A 27,879-nucleotide genomic window follows, 5' to 3' on the forward strand; every position below is an offset into this window, starting at 1 on the left:
TTATCAAACTGAATAAATAGAGGTGTGTTTGAGTCAGGTACCAACAGTACCAGTATTCACCAGCACTGGCACCATGCTCCGTGTAAGGCTCAGCTGCACACTGTGTGAGTACACGAATGATTTTCTATGTTTATGTTTAATGACTGAATTCTAAAATGTTTGTTTCCGTCTGAATATTATTTTATATGTATGTGGGTTTTCTGTTGGATGAGTCCAGATGTATCACTTGTTGACAGCTCTGCGAGGCTGTAAGCAGCGATCTCTGAGCTGAATGTAAATGCTGAGCACATTTTGTGGTTAACATGAAAGGCGACAGACACTTGGATGAGGCTGTGATTTTATGACACATGTGACACTCGCTGCTAAAGGTGTGACTTAGATACCTCACAGAAAAGTATGTTCAAAGCTGGTAGTAGATAACAATGTGAGGGTGAAGCAACATTATTGTGAAAATAATTTTATTTCAGTTACAGTTGCAGGAAAATAGGTAAAACATCAAAGCCTTAATATTAATATACACCACGCATGTTTGAGAAGTTCTGCTTTTTCAAAAAGATGATCAAATCATTTTCGTTTAAATCTTTTCTCTTGCTCAATGAATAAAACACTGATGTTTGTTTTCAGTGCTGGCAGCGACCTGTTTGCTCAGCGGAGCAGGTAAACAGCATCTGGTGCAAGATCCAGTTTATCATTACAGAGCTCACCTCATGTCACATTTTCATATCTGTTCTTCAGATGCTTCCATGGAGAAAGCCGTCACCTGTCACATGGACGTTGTCCAGAGGTTGAGCTGTGGTACGATGCATGTTTACATCTGCGCAACCAAAGCGACTCGGCGGGGATGTGAAAAATCAGCTTGTACATTTCACTCAGTCAATGAAACTCTTGGAATTAATGAATTGAGAAAAAATATTTTGGTTTGATTTTTACATTTTTTCATCTGAAGGTTCATCGTCCTAAATTGGAGACATTTTTTAAACAAATACATAAATTGGGCCTGTTCTACACTGGGGCAAGAGGGGGCAATGCCCCCTTAAACAAACTTCCTGCCCCCTTAAGTCAAACTTTTGGAAGTTGAGAAAAAGAAACAGATTCTCCACAAACTGATTTTGGACAAGATTTACTGCAGTAGCTGAAAAGATCTGCTGGAAAATGTACAAATGAGATGATAGGGTTTAAGTCTTGTTTGCTTTCCCTCTGTGTTCTCTTTGTGTGCAGGCTCACACACTCCCCCTCCCCCCAGCTAAACATCCAATCACTTTAAGTATGCAAATGATCCGGTGTCCGGTTTCTCAGCAGTGTTGCCAATTTAGCGACTTTGTTGCTATATTTAGCAAGCTGTCCGACGCCCTTAACTACTTTTTATCTAAAACAACTTCTAAAAGTAGCAACTTCTCACTACTTTTAGGACAGCCAATAGTGATTTTTCTTACTGAGGAGTTGGCAACACTGTTTCTCAGTAGGCAGGACAGAGCAGCTAATCTGTGTGTGGTGTAACCAGAGGTGGGTAGTAACGAGTTACATTTACTCCATTACATTTAATGAAAAAAATATACTTTTAAAGTATCTTTTAACTTTTGCTTGAGTACATTTGTGAAGAAAAACGGTACTTTTACTCCGCTACATTTGCAAAATTAGACTCGTTACTTTAAAAAAAATAATTAGTTTAACACATTAGATAACATGCCGCCAGTGGAGTTTCCAGTGACTTTTTTACCAATCAGATATGGCCATGCAGTCACATGACCAGTTTGAAACTGACCCCCTTAGCAACTTTTTTTCTAAAAAGCGACTAGCGACAAATCTGGCGACTTTTTCTGGTATTATTGGAGACTTATTTATGACGACTTTTTGACGTGAAAACGCGTGTCGCTCTTACTCTCAACAAGCAGCGGTGCTGCCGTGGGCACCTCACCCGTGCCAAAGTGCTCACAGGCGGAGGATAGTCCTCCCCCGGCTGCTATCAGAGCAGGAGACGTTCCTTCATACCTATGCGTCCAAACACACACACACACACACAAAGTAAATAAGATAAGACTTTATTGATCCCACAACGGGGAAATTTTTGCGTCACCTCAGCTCAAGTACAGATATATGAAGGAAATACAAAAATACAATTAAGTACAATCAATGAAAAAAAGTAAGATACACTATAGACAATGGTAGCATACACAGTATGCGATTATGGATATAGTTGGAAATATGGAAGACATAAACTATATAGCTTGGAAGGTCATGGAGGGTCCATTATGCATGAAGTGGTGACCGTGGATGTTCACAGTGTCCAGTGACTCATGACATCGTGATTGAGGAGTTATAGAGTCTAACTGCTGTTGGGATGAATGATCTGTGAAAGCGCTCCTTCCTGCAGCGAGGGTGTTTCAGTCTCTGACTAAAGGAGCTGCTCAGCCCACTCACATACTCATGCAGTGGGTGATGTGGGTTGTTCATGATGGATGTCAGCTTTACTAACATCCTCCCCTCACCAACCACCTCCACAGACTCCAGGGGACATCCCAGCACGGAGCTAGACCTCCGCACCAGTTTGTCAGTCCTGCTCCTGTCCCTTTCCGTGCATCCACTCCCCCAGCAGGCCACTGCATAGAAAAGGCCAGATGCTACCACAGTGTCATAGAATGTCCTTATCAGAGTCCTGCAGACTCCGAAGGACCTCAGTCTCCTCAGCAGGTGGAGTCGACTCTGGCCCTTCTTATACAGGACGTCTGTATTTGTAGTCCAGTCCAGTTTATTGTTGAGGTGAACACCCAGGTACTTATAAGAGTCCACTATCTCAATGTCTTTCCCTTGGATGTTCACTGGTGTTGTAGGGGGTGACTTCCTCCTGAAGTCTATGATCATCTCCTTTGTCTTGCCGGTGTTGATTTGGAGTACATTGGTCTCACACCAGCCAACAAAATCACTGATGACCCCCCTGTATTCCTGATCATTCCCGTCTGATACGCATCCAACAGTGTTGGGAAGGTTACTTTTAAAATGTATTCCATTACAGAATACAGAATACATGCCCCAAAATGTATTCTGTAACGTATTCCGTTACGTTACTCAATGACAGTAACGTATTCTGAATACTTTGGATTACTTAATATATTATCATGCTTTTTACAACAACGTGAATGTACTATTGCTGTGTGATTTATTACTATTACTGAAGGTCCGCGACTCCGAACTGTAGTAAAGGGACCTCTGACTAATACAGCGGGGTCCCTGTCGGCTCGTAGCCGAAAAATAGCTTTACTTTGTTGTGTGGGTCAACTTTTCTTGCGAGAGACAGAGAGAGGCGTTGAAAGGCTGCTCCAACGGAACTTATTGTTTTCGGAGGAAAACACGAACACGGTGTACAGTCGAGTCTTAATAGCTTACTTACAACTGGGCTCGTCAGGCACTCTTCTTGGCTGAAGTGGTTATTATTATATTTACATGCTTCCAGCTCCCGTTTCTGCTCGGTGACAACTCGTACCTTTCCACTCCCCTTTTTCTCCCTCCTCGCGCTCACAGACACATAACGTGTATGCCAGTCCATTCTCCCAGCAGCACGGACTACACTGCCCATGATGCTACATTCTTTAGAGCTATGCTTGTAGCATTCTGCGTGTTAGCTTAGCACAACAACAACAACAACGAAAATGCGCTCTCTCACCCAGGAAACACACAGTCGCAGAGAGACAGAGAGCGTCGCCCTGTAACCATGGCAACCGTAACGCTGCCACCTGGAACAACAGAACGTAGCTGTCAAACAAAACCCAAACAGTCCTGACCCGCGACAAAATGAAACAGGAAAGTACCGCAGTGTAATCCATTTATTTCAACAAAGTAACTGTATTCTGAATACCACCTTTTTAAACGGTAACTGTAACGGAATACAGTTACTCATATTTTGTATTTTAAATACATAACGGCGGTACATGTATTCCGTTACTCCCCAACACTGGCATCCAATGATGGCTGTATCATCTGAGAACTTCTGTAGATGGCAATCGTCCGAATTATAACAGAAGTCTGAAGTGTAAAGGCTGAACAGGAAAGGTGAGAGAACCGTGCCCTGTGGTGCCCCCGTGCTGCAGATTACCACCTCGGACACACAGTCATGGAGCCTCACATACTGTGGTCTGTTGGTAAGGTAGTCGATGGTCCATGCAGTCAGCTGTTTGCCTACTCTGGCTCCCTCCAGCTTCCCTCTCAGTAGTGCGGGTTGGATGGTGTTGAAAGCACTGGAGAAGTCAAAAAACATGATCCTCACAGTGCTCCCCGCCTGCTTTAAGTGAGAGAGGGATCGGTGTACCACGTAGATGACAGCGTCATCCACCCCAATTCCAGAACGGTAGGCGAACTGCAGGGGGTCCAACACTGAGCCCACCAGTGGCTGAAGGTGGTGCAGGATGAGCCTTTCCATGGTCTTCATCAGATGAGAAGTCAAGGCAACAGGCCTGAAGTGGTTGGGCTCCCTGGGGTGTGCGATTTTTGGCGCCAGAACCACACAGGAAGTCTTCCACAGTTCAGGAACCCTCTCCAGGCTCAGGCTCAGGTTGAAGATGTACAGGGCCACCTGACAGAGCTGGTCTGCACAGTCAAGTCAAGTCAAGTCAACTTTATTTGTCAATTCTGCCACATGTACAGGACATACAGAGAATAGAAATTTCGTTACTCTCAAACCCTAGTGATTAAAAAATGCAAATAAAATAATTAAAAAGTAAAAATTTAAATAAATACAATACAATTTTACGTATAACAAAAAAAAAAGCTATGCAATATACAATATACAATATTCAAGTAAGGAGGCAGAGTAGTGCAAATAGGCAAATAGTGCAAATGGAGATTTAGTAGTATGCGGTAAGAGATAGTGTAACAACAAAGTCTTATGAGGTAATGGCAGTCCAATGCTCCACAAGTGACTGGTAACTGGTGCAGGCCAGTGAGTGAGTCAGAGAGTGTGTGTGTGTGTGTGTGTGTGACAGAGTTCAGTGAGAGGAGGGGAGAGGGGGCAGAATCGGGAGGGAGTTAAGCTTCCTGACAGCCTGATGGATGAAGCTGTCCTTCAGTCTGCTGGTCCTGGCCTGGAGACTCCGCAGTCTCCTCCCTGACGGCAGCAGCTTGAAGAAGCTTTGCATTGGGTGCGTGGGATCAGCCGCTATGCAAAGGGCTTTTTTAGTGAGACGGGTGCTGTAAATGTCCTGGAGGGAGGGGAGAGAGACACCAATGATCCTCTCTGCAGCCCTCACTATGCGTTGGAGGGTTCTATGACAGGACGCATTGCAGGCTCCAAACCACACAGTGATGCAGCTCGACAGGATGCTCTCGATGGTGCCTCTGTAGAAAGTGTACATGATGGGGGCTGGTGCTCCTGCTCTTCTTAGTTTGCGGAGAAAGAAGAGACGCTGCTGTGATTTCTTGGCCATTTCAGTCCCTGAGCAGTCTGGAGCAGATTCCATCCGGACCTGCTGCCTTCCTTGCCTTCGTCCTCTTGAGCTGATTTCTCACCTGATCAGCTGTGAAGTAGATGTGAGGCTGGGCTGGAGTGGGGGATGGGGCTGGCTTTGTTGTGGATAGATGTGTGGATAGGGGTGAAGCAGAGTTGTGGTGAGAGGAGAGCTCAGGTGACAATGGCATTGCACCCGGAGGGGGGGGCAAATGGAGGGGGGTTAATGTAACCTGGGGGGTGGGAGAGGTGATCAGTGGGCCATTGTCAAATCTGTTAAAAAACAGATTCAACTCGTTAGCCCACCCCCGGCCAGCAGACACTGTGGCTCCTCCATTGTCCTGGAAATGTCCAGAGATTTGTTTCATGTTCCTCCAGACCTCTGACGTTTTTCTGTTGGAGTTGGTTTTCCATCTTCCTCCTGAAGCACTCCTTGCCTTCTCGAATCTTGTATTTAAGATCCTTTTGGACTTTCTTAAGTTCCTCCTTGTCTCCCGACCAGAAAGCACTCTTCTTCTTTTTCAGCAGGGCCTTCAGTTCTGGGGTGACCCACGGTTTATTGTTTGAGAAACACTGTATCTTCTTGGTAGGCACAGTGTTCTCAACACAGAAATTAATGTAGTCCATGATGCAGTGAGTGAGGGCGTCGATGTCCTCCACCAGAGTGCCAATTTTGGGTCACTTTTGGTGGTCCAAGCCCAGGTAAAGGAGCAGGGTTGGAATTGTGACATTAAAAAACTTTAATTTTTTAAATGTTTTTTTACTCACTTTATGTCTCTTCCACGATGTTATTTCTCTCTCCAATAACGTAGGTTAAGATTACATTAGCATGACCAATTATGCAAGTTAGGCCATGACATCATTTAGCGACTTCTAGCGACTTTTAGGACAGCCAATAGCGATTTTCCTTACTGAGGAGTTGGCAACACTAGATCACATAAGGACCCTGCTGTTATCCATGGGACAATCCCAGGAGCTGGTAGAGACACACGGAAAGAAGAAACACATGAAAACATGGCAGAGCCAGTTGTCCACACTACAGCTGAAGAGGATGAACAGCCTCTTCAGCTGTAGTGTGTTTCGCTTAAAAGCAGAACAAAAGAACAGCTATGTCTTCAGTGTCGGTGTCTTCAGTGAGAGCCAAAAGAAAACAACTTTTCAGCGTGCAACAACTCAGCTCGTGTAACCTGAGGAAACAGTAAGTTTTCTCTAAATATCTTTTAGCTGTGGTTAGCTGGATGTCAGTCTTATGTTACAGACGCTGTGTCAAGCTCGAGCTGCGAGTCATATTTTCGGCGCTACGTTGTAGAGAGACAAGTTTGTGGGTGTTTTGTGCAGCTTCAGCTGTCCTGTTAACTGCTCGCTGGTTAGCTAGCGTCAGCTATAAGCTAACAGCTAGCCTGGTTAAACAAGCTAGAGTTCCACGCACATGTAAACAGCTCGTCTCTACTGCTTTAACTGTTAAAACAGAAGGCAATACTGCGGCTGACAGGGTTTATTATGTGAAGCAGCAGCTTGTTTAGTTTAAACAGTTCCAGTTTATTCAGCTCCTGCTCAAACTGTACAATTGAATCTCAGAGGTTAGAAGTTCATAGGTCACGATACAGGGTCTCACAAAGGGATGCACCGATACCGATTCCGGTATCGGGTATCGGCCTCGATACCACATTTTCTAAAGTACTCGTACTCGTTAAAAGTCCCCCGATACCGAGGACCGATACCATGGTCTGATACCTGTCTATGTTTGAGCGGCATGTAAGGGGTTAATCACAGGCCCCGAGTGCCCGCCCCCAGGCCCCGGCTGCAGCTCAGAGCGGGGAGTAGGCGAGGCGAGACATATCAGCCGTGTGGAACTATTTCAAAGTGAATGAAGACGTGAAAACAAAGGCGGACTGCAAATTGTGCTCAGCGAAATTGTCCAGAGGAGGCTCTAAAGGTAGTGCATTTAACACAAGCAATTTAATCAAGCACCTAAAATCCCAACACGACAACGAGTACAAAGAGTTTACCCACGCTTATTTACCCATGCTTATTGGCACAGAGGAGGATAGCTGATGCTATAGCAGTGGGACGGAAAATAGTTGGGCATTTTAAACATTCCGCCTTAGCCTACTCCCGCCTCGAGGACATTCAGGGACAGCTCAACCAGCCAATAAAGAGACTGCAGCAGGACGTACAGACGCGCTGGAACAGCACGTATTACATGCTCCAGTCCCTCATTGAGCAAAAGCGAGTGCACGAACTCCCTGACTATCTCTTTTTTTTTTTTTTTTTTTTTTTTTTTTTTTTTGCCTGTCCCGTTTGGCTCTTTTGCATCAGAATTGTTGTCTAAAGACAAAGAAAGATGCCCAACGGATTTACTTTACCAAATTGACCATCTCAGCCTTGCCGTAATGGTCCATTTGATTCACCTTTTATTGTTTATTTTATTTTCACTTACTGAATACGGGACAGACTTGACTGGGGGAAAGAAGGGGAGAAAGAAAGAGGGAAAGAGAAACAGCTGAGAAGAGGGACGGGGGAGAAGGGCAAAAGACAAAAACCAACAGAATGAGCAGAAAAAAAAAAAAGAAAAAAAATGCATATATCAATCACCTGGATCACCTGCTGAGAAAGAAAAAAGAAAACAAGCAGAAGAGAACAAGAGTAATAGAATAAACAACATCACAATGATATATGGGAATATGACAGTAAATGCTAAATATTAAACATTATTGTGCAGCACATAAGATCAACATAACACAGTGTGCTTTGAGGTAGGAGCCAAAAAGGGTGTAGTTTGTGTGTGTGATCACCCGTGTGTACACCTGTGAGCATGGACGCGCTTGTTTTTTTTTCAAAAGGTTCCTTCATGTAATGATCTGCTAGAGGGTGTGGGGGGGCCACAGCCCCGTCCTCCAGGGTATGAAGCAGGTATGGAGGAGATCAAAACTCCAGACATCCAGAGGCCCCCAGAACACAAGAGACCAAGGAAGACCAACAGAGGGGCAGCCGCGCCACTGTCCCAGAAAGAGCTGAGGAGAGTCCCAGATGAGGGCTCACTCAGCAGCCGCGGAGCAGAAGCCAGGGGGAGTTGCAGTGACGCGCCCGTGAGCTCCGCCGGCAGCCAGCCGTGCCTGAGTGACCGAGCCCCAGGCCGAGAGGTCGGGGGCACCCCACCTCCGAAGTGGCCCGAGCGAGCCCCAGGCTCCAGGCCCCGATAAGCGGCCGCCAAGGAGTGAGCCGGTGTGTACCTGGACGCCCACCCCCGGACACAAAGAACCTGAGGGAGTCCGCCACTGGCAGGGGAAGTGGTGGTGGGTGGAGATAGGCCTCCAAACCTTGGAGGACCTGAGATGTCCCCAGAGAGGTGGCGTCTGATACCCAACCTGACATATAGACACAGACATACAGGCACACACATATACAAACATCCATTCCCACCCTCATGCTCTCATATGCACTTACTCCCTGACTATCTCACCGCTCACCAATGGGCTCTTATGGAGACGACTGTTGCCATCCTCGCCCCCTTTGAGGAACTAACTAAAAAAGTGAGCAGCTACGACGCACTAACCTCTGATGTCATCCCAGCTGTGACTGTGCTAGTGAGACTTCTAAACAGAGAAACAGACGAACAAATTTAAAATTACATTTTGTCTTTTTCTAATTATTTATTCTGTAATATGTTGCATACAACATGCTTTTCATTTTAAATAAATGTTCTTAATTCCAAACTAGTCCCTTGTTTTTTTTTTTTTGGTTTTTTTTGTTGAAAATTCATCCTGCACTTGGTTCCTCTGCGTCTGGACGTTGCATCAATTAACACCCCCCAAGTTACCACAAACTTTGGGATGTAACTTGGTTGTGAATCATCTCGGAAAATGTTTCACACACCAGCCGCCACTTTGTGACTGTCTGTGACAACTTTCTAACAGCTATCAAGCATTTTGGAGGAGAACGGGAGGCTAGCAACTGCCGCAACTAGCTAACATAAGCTAAAGTGGCAGTTTCTGTTTTTGTTTTTGACGCTGTTGCCGGTACAAGATTCTGGAATGGCACCACTTACCTCAACATCAAGTTGTGAAAGCTGCATCAACCTGAGCCAAAAAGCGATCAAGCTGGAACAAAGGATATCCACGCTATACCAAATCCAGGGGGCTGAACACGAACTTGACACGATCCTCCTTGGCAAAGCTCAAACCACCGCTACTAGCGCTGAGCTAGCCGACACAGTGCACCACCCAGCTGCTATGTCCCAAGATCCCGCCAACAGTCAACACAGGCTCTCAACTTGCATCGCTGGTGCTTCTGCCAAGGACGAGAACTCCTGGTTTCAGCTAGGGACCAGACCCAAGGCTCTGGTCAGCTCCACTCCACTCCAACCAGCGCCATGGACCATGGTTGAGACGCGTGGTGGCTGCAGAGGGGGCAGGAGGATCCGTCTCTCGCACCCTCACCCCTCCGGCGCGGTAGTACTGGAGAATAAATTCAATGTCCTGGATCCTGTGGACTTTCCTCCTCTGGCCGCTAGCCCTCGCCATCCAGCTGTGTCGCTGAGGTCTGCGCCATCTCCACCACTACGCCCCCGGAGCCGCGGCGGGCAACCCGACGCTGTGGTGCAAACTCACCGCGGAGAGCTGTGCTTTACCCCGGCTCCTCGGAGAAGAGGACCCACGGCGCGGCTACCTGGGAGTCACTCACGCAGTCCGGCTGGCGCATCTCCATCTGAACACCCCCGGTGCCGCGGCGCGGGCGTCTCAGATGACCAGCAGCCCCCGGTGGCACCTCCTCTCTCCACGCTGGTCCTCGGGGATTCCATCGTCAGGAACGTGCGGATGAGGGGGGCGCTCACGCTGTCGTTCCCAGGAGCCACCGTTGTTGACATAGTGGACAGAATTCCTAACATCCTGGCATCCCACCCACAGGCCAACCGGCTCATCATCCACATTGGCACCAATGACATCCCCAAACAGCAATCTGAGCTGCTGAAGTTGAACTTCCTCCAACTCTTCAGCCTCCTTGGTCAGTTGCAGGTGAGTGCTTTTATCTCCGGGCCCACCCCCACCTGTGGCAGAGGGATAGGCCGTTTCAGCCGGCTGCTCAGCCTTAACACCTGGCTTTCCTCCACCTGTGTCTCCCACGGCGTGGGTTTTATTAACAATTTTGATGCCTTCTGGGAGAGGAGGCATCTTTTTGTGGCAGACGGGCTCCACCTCAACGCCTGGGGACGCCGTTTGCTGTCCGCCAATTTGGCATTTGGCATACAGCACTCCCGCACACGGCCCTGTCATTACCCCAAACCGACATTACCTGCTGATCTGTCTGCCACTGACTGATGTTCCCCTGGTCCCAGCTGCTATATTTGTTCCACTTTTAACAGTAATACACAAAACTCTGGACTCGGACTCGGACCCGTCATAATCACAAACAGAGAGCAACAGAATTATCATAAATCCAGTAACTCCAAAAACATTAATAACCTCCGGCCTCTTCAAAAATATCAACATCCATTCAAATCTATTGTCAAAAATCCACCAGTCTCGATCAGTATGGCACTTTTAAATGTACGCTCTCTGTCGAACAAGTCTTTTATTATTAATGATTTAATCTTAGATAATAAACTTGACTGTTTATTTTTAACTGAAACATGGCTGGGCTCGGATGCACCAGTTGTTCTCACTGAGGCCTCCCCACCAAATTCTAATTTCTCTTTTTCTATTAGAAGTGGTGAGAGAGGTGGTGGGACTGCATCTTTGGCCAACAACACACTCACCACCAAACACATTTTATTTGATCATTTTACCACTTTTGAATTCCATGCTATTGTTTTTAGCAGCCCTCCAATTTTATCTGTCACAGTTTATAGACCACCTAAAGACAGCGCTGCTTTTATCAAGGAATTCTCAGAATTTTTAACAAACATACATTCAAAATATAATATGATCATTTTAACCGGTGATTTTAACCTGCACATAGATAATCCTTCTGACCCTGCAGCAAAAGAATTCTTAAACGTTCTTCACTGTTTGGATTTTACCAGCACGTCACACAGCCGACTCACAACAGAGGACACACTCTGGACCTGGTCACCACCCATGGGCTGTCCACCAGCGTGTCCTCTGTTGTTGACTTGGCTGTCTCTGACCACTACTGTGTGTTTTTTAACATCACCGGTTTTATTCAGCGGGAGACCTCGGTGCGAACTGTGAGGAGGCGCTATCTAACCTCTGAAGTGGCTGCAAATTTTACCAGGGTTTTAGACGAATGCCCCCTGTGATTTTACCTGCACCCTGCGATTTGATTTTTAATCATTTCAACAGCAAACTGAAGAAAAGCCTTGACTCCGTTGCTCCACTCACCACCAAAAAGATTAACGTAAAACACGTATCACCCTGGAGAAACGAGGAAGTCAAAAAACTCAAAAGAGATTGCAGGGCAGCAGAAAGGAGGTGGAGGAAAAATAAAAAATACTATCAACCATCAAATAGTTTGCGAGCAACTTAAAATGTACAATAATACATTAAGGAACTCAAGAAATTCATACTTCGCCAAAATAATCAGTAATAACAAAAATAGTCCCAAGGTCCTCTTTTCCACCATAGATCATTTATTTAACCCTGATTTTAACAGCTCCCAAAGAAGCCCACAGACTCGCTCTGTGAGCAGTTTGCAGACCACTTCAGGGGAAACGTCAGCGCCATCAGATCTGATGTTTTATCTAATCGCGATATGTTTGTAAACACATCTGAGGGCTCGATTGTACCTGAGGAGACCCTGGACAGCTTTGTCCTGGTTAATGCTGAGAACCTTCAGAAAGTTTTCTCCACAGTGAGAACCACCACATGTCTTTTAGATCCAATCCCTTCTTCACTCTTTAAAACACTTTATGGATTTTTTGAGGCTGAGCTTTTATACATGATGAATTGCTCTCTTCAGTTGGGTGTCTTCCCTGCTGCCTTTAAAACGGCGGTGGTGAGGCCCCTTCTGAAGAAGAGCAATTTGGATTGTAATGATTTTAATAACTACAGACCTGTATCCAACTCACCATTTTTAAGTAAAATCTTAGAAAAACTTGTTTTTACTCAGGTTACTGATTTTCTGAATGATAGACAGATCCTGGAGATATTCCAGTCTGGATTTAGGGTGAACCACAGCACAGAGACGGCTCTCCTAAAGGTTTTAAATGATCTTAGATGTAACTGGGACTCCCAAAAGCTCTCAGTCCTGGTGCTACTGGATCTAAGCGCAGCCTTTGATACAGTAGACCACGCTATTCTTTTAAACAGACTGAAACACATGGTGGGCCTCTCTGGTGCTGTACACAACTGGTTCACTTCCTGTCTCTCTGACAGAACTTTTATGGTGAGTATGGATACATGCTCCTCTAAGATCCATAGAATGACATGTGGTGTGCCTCAAGGGTCGGTTTTAGGCCCTGTACTTTTTAATTTGTATATGTTGCCTCTCGGCAGTGTCATCAGGAGGCATGGAGTGAACTTCCACAGTTACGCTGATGACACGCAGCTGTACATCTCCGTGTCTCCTGATGACACCAGACCAATGGATGCCCTTTTTAACTGTATTTTAGATATAAGATCTTGGATGGCAGAAAACTTTTTACAGCTTAACCAGGACAAAACTGAAGTTTTAATTGTCGGTCCCGAGGCTCAGAGAGAGAAACTCTTGTCTAAATTAGAGGCATTTTCACTATGTCCTTCGCTACAAGTGAAAAACCTGGGTGTTATTTTTGACTCTGAGCTTGGTTTTATCCCACATATTAAACATGTAACCAAAATTGGATTTTATCATCTAAAAAATATAGCCAGAGTCGCCCTATTCTCTCTCGGGCCAACACGGAGATGCTGATGCATGCTTTTATTACCAGTCGCATTGATTACTGTAATGCCCTGCTCTCTGGTCTTCCTAAGAAGAATATTTCAACTTTACAACTTTTACAAAACTCGGCAGCTCGTGTGCTGACGAAGACCAGAGGGCGGGCCCACATTACACCGGTTTTAGAATCGCTGCACTGGCTCCCCGTGTGTTTCAGGATCGATTTTAAAGTTCTTTTATTGGTTTTTAAATGTCTTAATGGTCTTGGGCCTTCTTATCTCTCAGATCTGCTTTTACCATATGAACCCTCGCGGACCCTGAGGTCCTCTGGTACTGGCCTTTTGATTGTCCCTAAAGTCAGGACACATACTCACGGAGAGGCAGCTTTTCAGTGGTACGGTCCTCGTCTGTGGAACAGCCTGCCGGAGGAGCTCAGGGCCGCAGAGAACGTACATGTTTTTAAGAACAGGCTCAAGACCACCTTTTTAATTTAGCTTTTACTTAATGTTTATTTATTTTATGCTTATTTATTCTATCCTGTTATTCTATTATTAATTTAGACTTTACCTAATATTTATTGATTTTATTCTTATTCATTTTTTAATCTTCTTACTCTATTTATATTTATATTGTATCCTGTTCTTATTTATTTTATCATTTTACCCTGTATATATCCTATTGTGTTATATCTCCAGTGTTTCCTCGGAGGGCGCTCTCTGCACCGGGGCTGTGATCGACCGTGGCTGCTGGGTCTCTGGGGTCCTCTCAGCCTGGCTGGGGGGCTCCTTGGCCTCCCTCCTGCTGTGCGCCCAGCCTGGAGGCTGCGGTCTGTGACCGGCTCCTGGTACAGACGGCTCCCTGTTATAGTGTTTCCTCACTTGGCTCATGTGAACCCAGCCCAAGTTTTACTCTTTAAGTGTGTGTGTGGGTGTGTGTGTGTGCGTGTGTGTGGGGGGGGGGATATGTGTGTATTCACATTGTTTATGTTAATGAGAGTGTGGGGAGTGAGTTGGAGGGTGGGGTGGGCTGCTTTTAACCATGTAAAGCACTTTGTGCTACATTTTTTTTTGTATGAAAAGTGCTTTATAAATAAAGATTGATTGATTTTGTTAAATTATAGGACTAAAGCTGTTACCTGTAAATTTAAATCATGTTTTTATTAAGTATCGGTATCGGCGAGTACTGAAATGCAAGTACTCGTACTCGTTTCCAAAAAAGTGGTATCGGTGCATCCCTAGTCTCACACTATACGGCCTGATGCTCTGATGTGACCTGAGTGCTCAAATTGTGCGTTTATAACATGAAGCTTATCATACAAAATCTGTCTCTCGCTCTCTCTGTCTTTCACTCACACAGACACACACACCATCAACTGTGCTAAATCACTAATGACAAACGCAGGCAGCTGTGATTGAGCAGCAAAGTCCATCCAACTCTTTTCATGGTTGTTGTAGTCGTAATAATTTTGTCAGGCCACGGAAGCGTAGAGCTGCCACCCAAGCAAAAGAAAAATGGAGCTATATCACGTTATAACACGAAAAGTATACTTTTCCTGTAGGTACAATATACCTCTCGCCTTTGAACTATATAATATCACGTTATTACAATATACAGAATTATCACGTTCGTACAATATAAATATTATAGAGGCTACATCGCAGCTCCAGTCACGCTTCCATCACCGTCTTTCGTCTTTCCCCAGAGTAACAGCCAAACAGGAGGATCTGTTGGCGAGCACTGCTCAGCCTTGCACGCATTCTTATTTTAAACTTAATCTGGAATTCATTGCAAACTGTTTGTGCGGGATATGAATGACAAGATTTTGTTTTTCTACAAGAGTTAGCAAAAACATCTCCAGTGTGATCAAATCTTCTTGCCAAACATCTGCAGCTTAGCAGTGTATACAGCACTATAATGACCAGAGCTAATTCTTTTGCAAACCTTACATCTTTCCACAGGTCTCCACTTCATCAGACATCACCTAGACTCAGAGCTGGATGAGGCCAGCACAAACAGCAGCCTAACCGACGAAGATGATGGATCCATGGGGTCAGGACAGCCAGACGCAGGGCTGGAGAGGTACCTTTCATGTCCATTCACTGGAGGTGTGGATCTATTGCATGGCGTTCCTCACATCAAGAAGCTGTTGATCAAAGTCAATACAGCTCTTCCTGCATCAGGAGCTTGTGAAGGACTTCTCAGTCATGCAGGACTCCTGTTCACTGCTGAACAGTCACAGCTTCACAGAAAGAACCTTGAGAGCAAACTGCTGCTGAAGCTGAACCATCACCTCACTGAGTGAAGAAATGGCACATTTTTGCTGAATATGCAGAAATGGATGCACACCCATACAATTTATGGTAAACTGAGCTGCCTTGTATGTTGAAGATGCCTCGCTCTGTTTTCTCTGAGGCTGCTGTGCCATTTGGAGCAAAGATGAATATAAAGTTTACAGCATGTCTTGTCACTGGAAATTGTTTGCACTGTTTATATATTTATATTATTTACTGCAGGTATTGGTGAAAAAAGCTTTATGTTGTGAAAAAATGAAATCTAGACATTAGAATTGTTGTGCCTTATTTTGTTGTTTTTACATATATTCCTGTTGAAAATACTAAAACTTGTATATTTATTTATTTTTGTTTGTCTGATAACATTTATTTAAAAAATAAATCTGACATTTCAAACAGTTACTCACTGCTTGAGTAGTCTTTTCACCAAGTACTTTTTTACTCTTACTCGAGTAACTTTTTTGATGACTTTTCACTTTTACTTGAGTAATAATATTTTAAAGTAATGCTACTCTTACTTGAGTACAGTTTTTGGATACTCGACCCACCTCTGGGTGTAACAACCCTTTTGTTACACCCAGAGGTGTAACAACCCTTTTGGGTTATAGCACCACTGGGGAGGGGGGGGTTGCCCTACTATTGTAATAGCTGTGGGAGTCTCCTAGTGGGTGTGTGTTGTTAGCTCGTGTTCCATTCAGAAAGGAAAACCTTACCGTTGTGACGGCCTGGCGCCAGCGTTACCAATCTGTGCGCATGTATGCATGGACGAGTACAGCCGTGGAGACCTGGCTCAGGTGTAATGTTGCTGACAGTGAATAAAGGTCTGTTATTGGATTTAACCGACTGGCTTTGGGTTTTTAACCCCCACACCACACGCTCGCTCGACCTGCTAGCCGCTCCTTCCTCGCCATACTGCTGTTACAGTGGGTTACAGTGACTGTAACTGACAGTGAATTTGAACTCTTTCATGCACAGTGGTCACTACAGCTATTCATAGGTTGTTTTCTTGTATTTGTGTCAGTGTTGATGGTATACTTGCACATAAACCACTGCATTGGTGTCACTCCACACCCTGCCACCCAAAGGTCGTGTAATGTTACTATGACGTGTTTCATTGTAATTATTGTTATTTAATCCTGTCATCCATGAATTATGAGTATAAGTGTTTTTATTCATCTTTTACTGCCCAAAGACGAATAAAAATACTTAAGAAAGAAACTCCGGATTGAGGTAGTCATAATTCATGCATGAAAGGTTTAATGTTCGTCACTGTATTTGTTAGAAACAGTTTTGTAATTTTCCTTTAATTTAATTTATTCGTTAGTTTATATATGATCATGTATAAACTACATCATCAACTCAGTCAATAAATATACTTAGATGTATCTCATAAATGAAATAACAGTGTAGTAATTATTTTAGTAAACCTTTTACAGTTAATGAAAATGTAGTGCAAAATAAAATACCTACGATTATTATTGTTATTATTGTTATTCAAGTTCTAACCTCTCAGCTGCTTGCAGCGATGTGTTGCTGTAGGGTCTTTAACTTACAAAATAAAGCGCCTTGAGACAACGATGCAGGAATAAAAATCGCAGTGAACTCTGATTTTTACGCTGCTTTTAAATGAAATGCTCTCGTTTCTGATCCACTCGATGTGACAGAAAATGGAGTGATCAGTGTGGTAGCAGCTCTGTACGGACGTGCAGACGGAGAGACCTGCAGTGAGGGCAGACCTCAACAACAGCTTAACAACACTGAGTGCTCTCAGCAGGGAACCGTGGACGTCCTCAGGAGGAGGTACAAGAGAAAGGATCCTAAACTTCTGTTGTGAATGTGGCAGCTTACAGTCAGCTACATGTGAGCGTCCATGAGGTTGAGCTAATTATAGCTAGCAGCTAGCTATAAGCATAGTAATTATTCTCTATGGGCCAACTGAGCCTTTGCTGTTCATCTTTCAATTACAGCCGCTACATGAGCAAAGAAAGTAAAGAAATATGTGTAAATATGTTTTGGAAAAAGCAGCACAGTTAAACAATAACCAACATCCAGCACTGCTTTTTTGTGTATGTGTTTCCTTCAGGTGTGATGGGAAGAAAGTGTGTGAACTGAGCGTGACTGACGTCCAAAGTCCTGACCCTTGTGTCGACACCTACAAATATCTGGAGACCAGCTACACCTGCTTACCTGCAAGTCAGTATCACATGACCATGAAACTATGAAGGAAGCAGAGCTCAGAAAGAAGGTCAGAGAGTTTGTGACTGATTTATGTGAGCATGCTAACGCTAAGTCAAGTCAGTCAACACATTTAAACACAGCAGATGTTCAACAAATCATCAAAACCAAGTAATACGTTGAAAACAACGAATAATGACTTTTTCATTATAATTTAGTAAAACATAAAATCTGCTTTGATGACATTATGTTAAAGCTCATGTGAAAGCTCATGAAAACATTTTGAGCTGGGATGTGAACACTGTTCCTGAGGTAGATGATGTCATCTGAGGAGGGAGCCAGTGAGTGAGAACGCACCAATCAGATGAATCATGAGAAGACCCTGATTAACAAACCCAAGTGAGCAGCAGGAGACAGAGCATGTGGAACATCTGCTAGAGAACATGAAGTTCATGTAGGCGCGTATATGTGAGCAACAATATTTCTGATCCTGTACCTCACAAATATGATTGCACTTCTGTGCACGCAGACGTTCAGGATCCTTTCATTCATGCAGCAAACGTTTAGGTTATTAACAGAAAGAAAGAGTTCATCTTTCTGAAGAAAAGTGGGTAACAACTGCTTTGATCTGTGAGTCAAACTGAAGAGAGGTACAAACATGACACCAAGATATTTTCCCCCGGAGGGTTAAGAAGGGACGGTGGAAAGCAAGGAATCCCTAAACTTTCAGCTTCATTTACATTGAGGCTGCCAAACAGCAGCTTCAACATGTCGCTGAGAGCCAATGTTCTTCAATGCTTTCATATCTAATCTGACCTGCTTCCACAGGTCACCTGGTCACATGCGAGCACTCGTTTGCACACCTGCACTGTGGTAAGAGTCATTATCTCTGTTGTGTCTCAGCTCTGATCATTTTCAGGTGAAGATTTTCTACTTTTATTGCAGTTCTTTGTTTTTATTTTATTTACATTTTAATTTCTTATTAGTGTTTATTAAGTCAATCCATGTGTTCTTTTGTTATGTTCATGGATTCGACCCGTGTTAAATGATTTATATGACTTGAATCAAATTTAAATTTGATTAAACTGAAAAAACGTTGCTGGGTTGTTTTCTGCTCGTCTTCTCTCGTCAGATGAAGGGCAGGCTATCCTCGTGTACGGGGCTCACTATGGACGCCACGATCAGACCACATGCTCCTACAGACGTCCGGCCTCTCAGGTCCAAAATGTTTACTGCTCCCGTCCCACCAGCAAAGTCGCTGAGAGGTACTGTTTTCCTCCTGTTACTGATTTAAACTGTGGCTGCAGGTATTACTTTCATATTTCTCAGTGCACATCGATGCCTGCGCTCACTCACATTGCTCTGCATCTCCAGCTGCGACGGGAAGAGCAGCTGCACCATCAGAGCGAGTAACTCGGTGTTTGGAGACCCCTGTGTTGGCACATACAAATACCTCGAGGTGGCTTACATCTGCCAGTGTAAGCAGCCTAAATGATCACGTTGATGTTCTCACACTACAAAGACTGACATGATCTGACGTGGAGATGTTGTCTGTTCTTTTGCAGATCTAACATGAACGGATTAAAATGCAGTTTTATGACAATTTATTGGGAGTTGATCAGCAAAACCATTTCATGGGTCTCTCAGTAGCTTCAGTGCTTTTGATGACTTTTCCTATGATGCAGTAAATCAGTGAAGCTGAGTCAGTTTCAAACACCTGTGATTGTTTTTTTCCTGTCCAGGATTAGATGGAGATTATCTGACTGTTTTAAAAATTACAAAAATAAACATCTATCAAATAATTATATGTTTTTGCTTTTTTATTTAAAAAAACAACATTGGTCTCTGTATTTGTAATGTGAAATGGAAATAAACCTGCCTGCCAGTGTCTGGCTTTGGCTGATGTGACCACGACATTAAAGCTCCGTCCTGGTGTCAAACATCTGTTTTATTATCACTGAATAAAGGATGTTCCTTCAGATCATGGCATCAAAGACAAATCTTGTCTGGACTGTGCAAAACAGCAACATTCACATATAATAAATGATCATTTTAAACTAAAAACGTTATCCTACAGTCGGCATTAGGGTGAAGAGAGGATGATGATAGGCAGAGCTGGCACACCTAAATGTGGCGTGAGGACCTGACAGAGGCTTCGGTCTGTGAGGTCTTCATCTCCCACCTCCAGCAGAGCTTCACCACTCAGAGGCTGGACTATGCTCTGCACCTCCAGCACTGAGCTGCAGCTGCAGCGTGGTTGGTGCCTGCATGGAGCCATCAAGGTGACACATTCCCCACATCAAGCTGAGCATACATCCAAAACCTTCCAAGCAGGTCAAGTTGCAGGTCTGTTTTTATCTTCTGGTTTCTCTCGAGGATACACACCTTTCCATCAGATATGTTTCTCTCAGTGTGTGTCTGTGTGTGTGTGCCCTGCGGGCTTTATCTAAGGTCAAATTCTATTGTCTGTTTCAGTTTGTTGCACATCATGAGGGAAAGTTTCTGATTGGCTGCTTGCCTGGTGTGCAGATAGAGTCTTAGAGAAACAGTACAAATAGACCAGGTTCCTGTGCTCCACCATCAGCTCTGCTCTAACAGCATGCAGTGCTCCGGACTCAGCAGCACACTGTGTGAGTACAGGAAAGGCTTTGCACACTAAAAGTTGCTCCTTTAATGTGTCATTTACATGACTTTGTTGTCTTTTACCAGTAAGTTGTGTATCCAGTTTTTCCCTGTTTGTTATTCATTTTCATTTCATGTGTTAAAGTCCATGTGGAACACTGTTAACTTACAGTAACACAGAAGACAAACGAGTAAATCAGCTGTAGGTCGCACGCCGGCTAACACCCAGGTTTCTCTTTTTATGTTTCAGTGCTCGCAGCAACGTGTGTACTCATGACTTCAGGTAATCACTGAATGTTTGATACGTTTTATGCTAACGTCCTTTTAACCGCTTACTCTAGCACGTAGATGAGTTAGTGAAACCCGATCGGCTCTGATTGTGTCTGTGATACGACATCCGTCCTCTTTACTGCACGAGCCTGTAACCATCGCCTTCCTTACGTCGGCCTATCCAGTTTCTTCTTTTCTCTCAGAATAAACAATAATATTTTTCTGGCTCTAACACGCCTTCATACTCAAAGAGATAGCCTAGATTTGCATAGCAGTTTTGCTTCATGCCTGTACACTATAGTGCTATTTGATTTTACTACACTACTCACTACAAGAGCCTCCGATAAGTTTTCAGTCCCACCACCACTAAGGAAAAATCCCTCAGGTAAACTGGAAACTCTGACTCATTGAAGCACTGACTGAAAGCAGTTCAGTAACAGAGAACAGTGTCCTGTGAAACTGATGTTAAACTAGTGGTGGGAACACTTTTAGATAATCGGAATTATGGGGACTGGCCTTCGTTGTCCCTACCAGAACTTAAAGCTGATTCGCTTCCATCATGCTCAGCCAGTCAGGTTACATATCGGACCCCAGGAACGACACTGTTCAACATTCTTACATTATCTGAATAGCATCACTTCATTATTGTGCATGAGTCACCCAGCAGGAGGCTTCAGTGACTGAAAACCAGTCAGACCTGTCGCGGCAGAGAGACCGGTATGTTTGTGGTGTGGACCCAAAAGCAGACACGACAGAAAAACAAAGCAAAGTGAAACAAGGGTGGAACTAACCTAAGCTGGGAAAAACTAAACTATGACAACAATGATAGAAAACCAGAACACAACGCTGAACAGGGACATGCAAAACGCACCCATGAAATAAACCAAACATGAACCTGAGCAGTTGAAGAAAAACTCTATGATGCGACGTGACACAAGGTAAACAGATGATCCGACACTGAACCGAAGAAGACCGAAGGGCAATGAAGGAAGTGGAAACACCTGGAGAGACACAGCTGACACAAATGAACATGACGCCACAGGGGAAGTAAAACTGAACATGGAAACATCGAACCCTTCACAGTAAAACAGGAAACATAATGGAACGTAGACATGACAACACGGACTTGACAACGTGTGCACACAGACATGAGACACATGCCAGACTGGGGAGAGACAGAACGCAAGGACAGACACGTGGGAACAGAGAGGGGAGACGAAAGCACGGGCATAACTACAACACAAAATAACACAAAATTGCTGGGTGACAGACCATCAGCGACTGATGTGGAGGAAATCATTCCTCAGCCGGTTCAGAGGAGTGTTACAAAATACAAATACATATAATGAAGGTGACATTAAGTCGACTGGGATTATTTCCCACTTGGCCTGTGTTTTCTATATTTCAAATCCATTCATATTTGTTTATGATGACCCTGCTGTAGCATAATAAATTTATCCAAGACTCACTAATTTTGGACTTTTTACATTTTTCATTTCAGGCTTTTTGGCCCCAGGTGGACCTACGGGCCCAGGTGGACCTACGGGCCCAGGTGGTCCTATGGGCCCAGGTGGACCTATGGGCCAGAGTGGACCTATGGCCCCAGGTGGACCTATGGGCCCATTCCCGCCGACCTTCATGTCCACAGCGAGGGTGATCACCTGTGACAGCCTTGACAATGTGCAACGCCTGAGCTGTGGTAACATAAAAATGTTTTTTTTATAGCTCCTAGCTCTCACTCAAAAGTGAAGTTCTGATGTAATGTGCATTCTTTCTAATGTCCTGCAGGGGGCGACTCCTCAGGTGTAAATAGAAGTCTGACGCTGTGTTTATGAGAAACTGAGCTCAGTCTCACCCGAGGAGCAAAAAACCTGTTAAGGTTTAGGTTCTTTTTGTGCTTTATTCAGTGAAACTACAGTTTACGCTTGTGACTGATGTGACCTTTCAGACTTCCTGTAACACCACAGAACTACAGGAGGACATTTTCTGATTATTGAAAACATAAAAAGCCTCTATTTGTTTCTCTTGTGCTGCACACCTTATGCATTCCTTGTGATTCCCTCCGTTTGAACGTCATCGTTCTCTGTGTAACAGATAATGGAGTGATCATCGTGCAGGCAGCTATGTACGGGCGGACAGATGCAGAAATCTGCAGTGATGGCATTCCTGCAGATCAGCTTGCAAATACACAGTGTTTCCAGATAGACACTCTGAAAGACGTCAAGAGCAGGTAAACAAGTCTGAGGAATCATGGATGAATCGATCACTTTAACTCACCTGAAAAGACGAGAGCTCCTCTTTGTCTCCCTGCAGGTGTGATGGCAAGAAGGTGTGTGAAATAAGTACAAACTCCTTCCGTACTTCTGATCCGTGCTCCGGCATTTACAAATACTTGGACACCACCTACACCTGCTTCCCAGCAAGTACATTACAACTGTGATTAGAAACTAATATTCAGTGTATTCAAATTTGTGAATGTGCATGTTTCTAATGTGCTTCATTTCTCTGTCAGTCCACAGTGTAACTTGTGATGATTCGCTGGCAAACCTTCAGTGCGGTGAGAGCACAGTTCCTCCTTCTTTGTGAGTCTTTGGATTCATGCGGTAAAAATACAAATGAGGTTAACGTTTGCTCTTCTTCAGGTGAAGGACAGGTTTTACTCATCCACGGAGCTGATTACGGGCGCCGTGACTCGACCACATGCTCTTTGAACCTTCCAGCCTCTCAGCTCCAAAATGTCCAATGCTCAAAGCCCATAAGCAATTTAGCTGACAGGTAAAGATGCAGACTCTCTTCCTTCAGCCTTTTGTCTTCTCACACAACATATTTCAACTCACCTTTACCTGAATCTGCAGCTGTAACGGGAAAAGCAACTGTACTGTCAAAGTGAGCAGCTCTGTGTTTGGAGACCCGTGTTTTGGCACCTACAAGTACCTGGAGATGGCTTATAGCTGTCACTGTAAGTGCCTCAGACTTCTCTTTAATTAGAGCATTTATAACAACAAAAAATTTAGCTCATGTAACAGTTAGAGAGAAATGTGAATCTGCCCTTACACACTGTGCTTTTAGGTGGTTCAGCACTGATCCTGTTTCCTAAAACGTTGGGGTTCAGTAATGAAACTCTCTGACATAAATTTTCTTTCAGTTGGTTTTCCAGATCACTGAATGGAGGAAATCGCTGACATCCAAATAGCATCAGCGTCTATGTTCTCTGAAGAAAATGTGCGATGAATCAATTATGAATCAAAAAGAAAAAGATCATTCAACATCCTGTGCAACGTCTGGTCAAAAATACGAAGATACTGATTTTATATCAGATTCTTTCCAGACCTGTTAAGTTGTGGTCTGTGGTGTCCATATACACTTGGCCTTTAAGACGTTTCAGAAAATAAATGATTCTAAATGTAAAACTGATTTAACACTGATTGTCTTAAATGTTTTCTTCTTTTTCCCTTGTATTCTTACGCCTGCTTCACTCTTAAATTTGCCTTCAATATTAAAATAATGAAACGTATCAACTGGATGGTGTGAGTTAAATGTGACAGGGATCTGACTAATTTCTGACGTGACTCTGTTGAAACGGTCGGATGTGAAGAGGAGCTTTTTATCATTAAGGACACCAAGGTCATTGACTCTGTGGTACTTCTCTAACAGTACTCATAGTTTGATAGTACAAATAATAATAATGATAATGGATTGCATTTGTACAGCGCTTTTCGGGGCCCTCAAAGCGCTGTGCAATGCCACTATTCATTCACTCTCACATTCACACACTGGTGGAGGCAGCTGCAGTTGTAGCCACAGCTGCCAAAACACACATTGCATGAAATTTGAAGTTCTGTTCAGTTCAATTGTATTTATACAGCAGCAAACACAACAATGGCCTCAAGGCGCTTTGTGAGGGAAAGACCCCACAACACATTACAACAGAACAGTAGGACTTTGCACAGCGTCTTTCAGAAAGACAGACTTATGAAGTAAGATTAAGATAAGACTGTATTGATCCTACGGCGGGGAAATCTGTGCGTTACCTCAGCTCAGGAACAGATAGTGTGGTGAACACAAATGTGCTACCACATTTTGGTAAATTTTATTATTTTTAAGAAAAACATATGTCAGCAATTAAGACAATTATTATTTTACATTCATTACGTGTAGTCCATAACAATTGAGGAGAGTAAAAGTGAGAAATAATAAGCGGAACTGTTGACACTGTAGTCGTTCGCCCACGGTTGCCTAGAGCGGACCAACTTCCTGTCCTCTCAGATGCAATTCGGGAAAAGACACGAGTGCTCCTGTGATTCTTTCTCTGAGACTCTACCTTTATTTTTACAGGTCAGTATCGTCTTAAAAATACAGTGTATGAGGGTTTTGTGCCTTGTTCTACTTCGGTGTTTACTGAGAGTTATGTTGACACCGCCGATGTAACCTTAAGTGGGGTTTAGTTGAAAATTACTGAAGCGCCGCACCGCAGCGGTGGTAAAGCCGAGCCGCGCAGCCCCAGGTATCGCGAGAGTTACCGCGAGTTACCGCGAGAGTTACCGCGAGAGTTCGCCAGCCCGCGGGATGTATTTAAACTTGGTAAACTCCATTTAACAAGCAAATATGTGTGTGTGGTGCTCCAATTTAACTGTAAAGACCCTGACATCAGATTATTCGAGTTTAAAATATCGTATATACACTTTATGGTTCAAGTGATGTGGAAATGTTAAGAATAAGCTAAGAATGAACGTACATTTATGTTGTTACATTGCAAAGTAATACATCCAGGTGTGTTTTGTCTAATCTAGTAAGATTTATGCACTTATATCAGATTTGTGGATAAGCTATTTTGAGTTTGCCCTATATGTGAGAAAGAGCAATAAGACGTTTAAGGCATTATATGCTATCTGCACTGCTGATGTAAATGAGTGAAGGAATAGTGTGATTAACAGTGTAAACTGGAGAAATGTAATGACCATAGATGCATATATTTGCCAAATGCCTTTTATTTACCTTTTACAGTTATTGAGCATATCTGACAAGTGAAAGCACTGGATGTAAATTATATTTGTTGATCTGAAATAAGAGATGCAATTCGGGAAAAGGCACGAGTGCTCCTGTGATTCTTTCTCTGAGACTCTACCTTTATTTTTACAGATTTGTATTCTTTTTGTTATTGTGGTCTTCACATCTGGGACCCGTAACAAACTGTGGGGGCTCGTCCGGGATCTCTCCTCTACAGTCGTCGAGGGCAGATCCAGTGATACTAGAACCACGACACAATCGTGACAAGGCCGTTACTCCAGCCAAGCCAGCGAGTAGGTGTCCAGGTAGTGAGATGAAAAGGGGACCTTTGCCTCGACGTGGAACCGTACTGCAGTGAGGGGAGTGTGACGCATCCTAGTCACTATCGAGCTGAAGGATAATCAGAAATACATACAACATGTCGACCGAGAGAAAGGAACTCGCCTGGAATATCAGGAGACGCTTGTTTTCACTCCAAGGCCAAGACCTCTTCGAACTCGCTAAGAGCCTCGCATCAGAAAACAAAGACACTACACAGCTCAGTCAGGATGATAAAGAAGGTTGTATGGACTATATCACCTCCTACATGCAGTCAAATACACTATTGCAACTTGAAGATGAGGGCATGAGTCATTTGTTGACGCTGAATGATTTGATTAATCTAGTCATCCAAGGAAGTAATCCTGCCGTGCAAACAGCTGGTGAGAATGAAGTACATGCCATGCCCAGTCCACAACCATCCAATACCGTGCTAGACCCACAACCGCCGGAAGATCCACCAGATATATCACCAAACCCCTATGCAAACGCAGAAATACAACAGTTAGAGGAGTTGAGGAAAGCGTATGAGACACTGGGTGAGAGGCTAAGACTATGTGGAACTGTAAGGGCCCAGTCACCTGCTGTAGCACGCCAGCAGGGCAATTTGCAACCACAACCAATCATACAGATTAGCCCTAAGCAGCCAGTCACTGTAAGAGACCTTTCGTACTTGCCACGCAGAGAATTCAAAGTGTTTGGAGGACAGATTGGAGACAACAGTTCCGAAATCAGCTACAACAGTCTCACCAAGCAGATTAATGAAGGAGTTAAAGAAGGATTTGTGGAGGCTGAAATTGTTCGAGGTGTGTTGAGAATTGTGAAGCCTGGCACTTTCCGGGACATGTTAATGCTCAAAGATGGCCTGTCTCTCCATGAACTTCAGGGCTTTCTGAGGTCTCATCTCGGAGAAAAAGCGACAACTGAAATGCTCCAGGAGTTAATGTGTGCTAGACAAAGTGAACAAGAGACGCCCCAGCAGTTTCTGTATCGCATGATTGGACTTAAACAGAAGCTTATTTTTCAGTCGAAGCAGGCCAACACTGAGATCTCCTATGACCCAAGAACCGTCCAGGAAGTTTTCCTCCACACAATCTATCAAGACCTGGGGGCTAAGTACGCAGACTTGCGACAAAGACTAAGACCTCTCACCTCAAACAACAATGTCACTGACGAAGAGATTCTTAGTGAGGTCACAAAGATTATCAGTGATGAAAATGAACACCAGCGAAGGTTAGGCCAAGTCGCCCGCCAAAAGAGTGCACAAGCCCAAAGTGCTGGGATCGAAGCAAACGACAAGATAGCCAAAGAACAATCCTCACCAACAATCAAACAACTTGCCGCCCAAGTAGAGACTCTAACTAACATGGTCGCCAGCCTAATTAAACAACAGGAGGCAAAACCTTGCCAGCTGTCCCCACAACCACCTCCCAACCCGCTTTTCCAAACCCCAGCCAACCCCAACAGACCTCCTCAAAAGAAAGCGTTCCTTTGTCCAAAGTGTACTGAACAGAACTTGCAGGACTGTAGTCATTGCTTTGTATGCTGCGAGTCAGGACACCGAGCGGTGGGATGTTTAAAGCGGACCAAAACTCAGGGAAACTGGAATCGGTCTCTGTCGAGGGACAGCCAGAGGCCGGCGCAGAGTCACAGTCCCAGCCAGTAAGGTCCTCCTCTGCACAGCTTACTACTGAGTGTGCAAGACGTCGCAGTAAGCTAAAAAGAAAGCAGCCAAAGCGAGACCAGAGAAAGCAACAGGTAACCTCTTGCCAAATTTTAACACCAAACAGCTGTAAAGTCCCCCTAGTTGGAAAGAAAAGCCTCCTCAAGTGTTTGATTGGTGGCTATCCAGTGACAGTGTTATTTGATTCTGGCTCACAAGTGAGTTTAGTGGACAGACAGTGGGTTCAGCGGTTTATTCCTAACTATCAGGTGATACCCCTCCAA

At 44.2% G+C, this 27,879-nt stretch overlaps 1 protein-coding gene across 1 annotated transcript; it reads left to right on the plus strand.

Moving 5' to 3' along the window:
* Window positions 1-24,021, plus strand: LOC120743553. The gene is made up of 18 exons (XM_040047211.1): window positions 1-104; window positions 625-657; window positions 736-795; window positions 17,205-17,340; window positions 17,624-17,733; window positions 18,544-18,588; window positions 18,848-18,980; window positions 19,090-19,193; window positions 19,281-19,288; window positions 20,249-20,345; window positions 20,588-20,620; window positions 22,109-22,306; window positions 22,702-22,837; window positions 22,921-23,030; window positions 23,120-23,164; window positions 23,250-23,382; window positions 23,463-23,566; window positions 23,753-24,021. The coding sequence occupies exons 1-18, from the start codon at window positions 74-76 to the stop codon at window positions 23,770-23,772; spliced, it is 1,536 nt and encodes a 511-aa protein (XP_039903145.1). The 5' UTR covers window positions 1-73; the 3' UTR covers window positions 23,773-24,021.
* Window positions 24,022-27,879: the final 3,858 nt, after the last annotated feature.

The sequence above is a fragment of the Simochromis diagramma genome, unplaced genomic scaffold, assembly GCF_900408965.1.
Source record: "Simochromis diagramma unplaced genomic scaffold, fSimDia1.1 OVJJ01000072.1, whole genome shotgun sequence".
NCBI classification, from domain to species: Eukaryota; Metazoa; Chordata; class Actinopteri; order Cichliformes; family Cichlidae; genus Simochromis; species Simochromis diagramma.

Bases quoted from the DNA above. Each gene is read 5' to 3' on its own strand.
- LOC120743553 (XM_040047211.1), top strand. From the start codon at position 74: ATGCTCCGTGTAAGGCTCAGCTGCACACTGT. The intron at 105-624 runs GTGAGTACACGA...GTTTGTTTTCAG, and splicing joins AAGGCTCAGCTGCACACTGT to TGCTGGCAGCGACCTGTTTG. The intron at 23,165-23,249 runs GTGAGAGCACAG...GCTCTTCTTCAG, and splicing joins GCTGGCAAACCTTCAGTGCG to GTGAAGGACAGGTTTTACTC.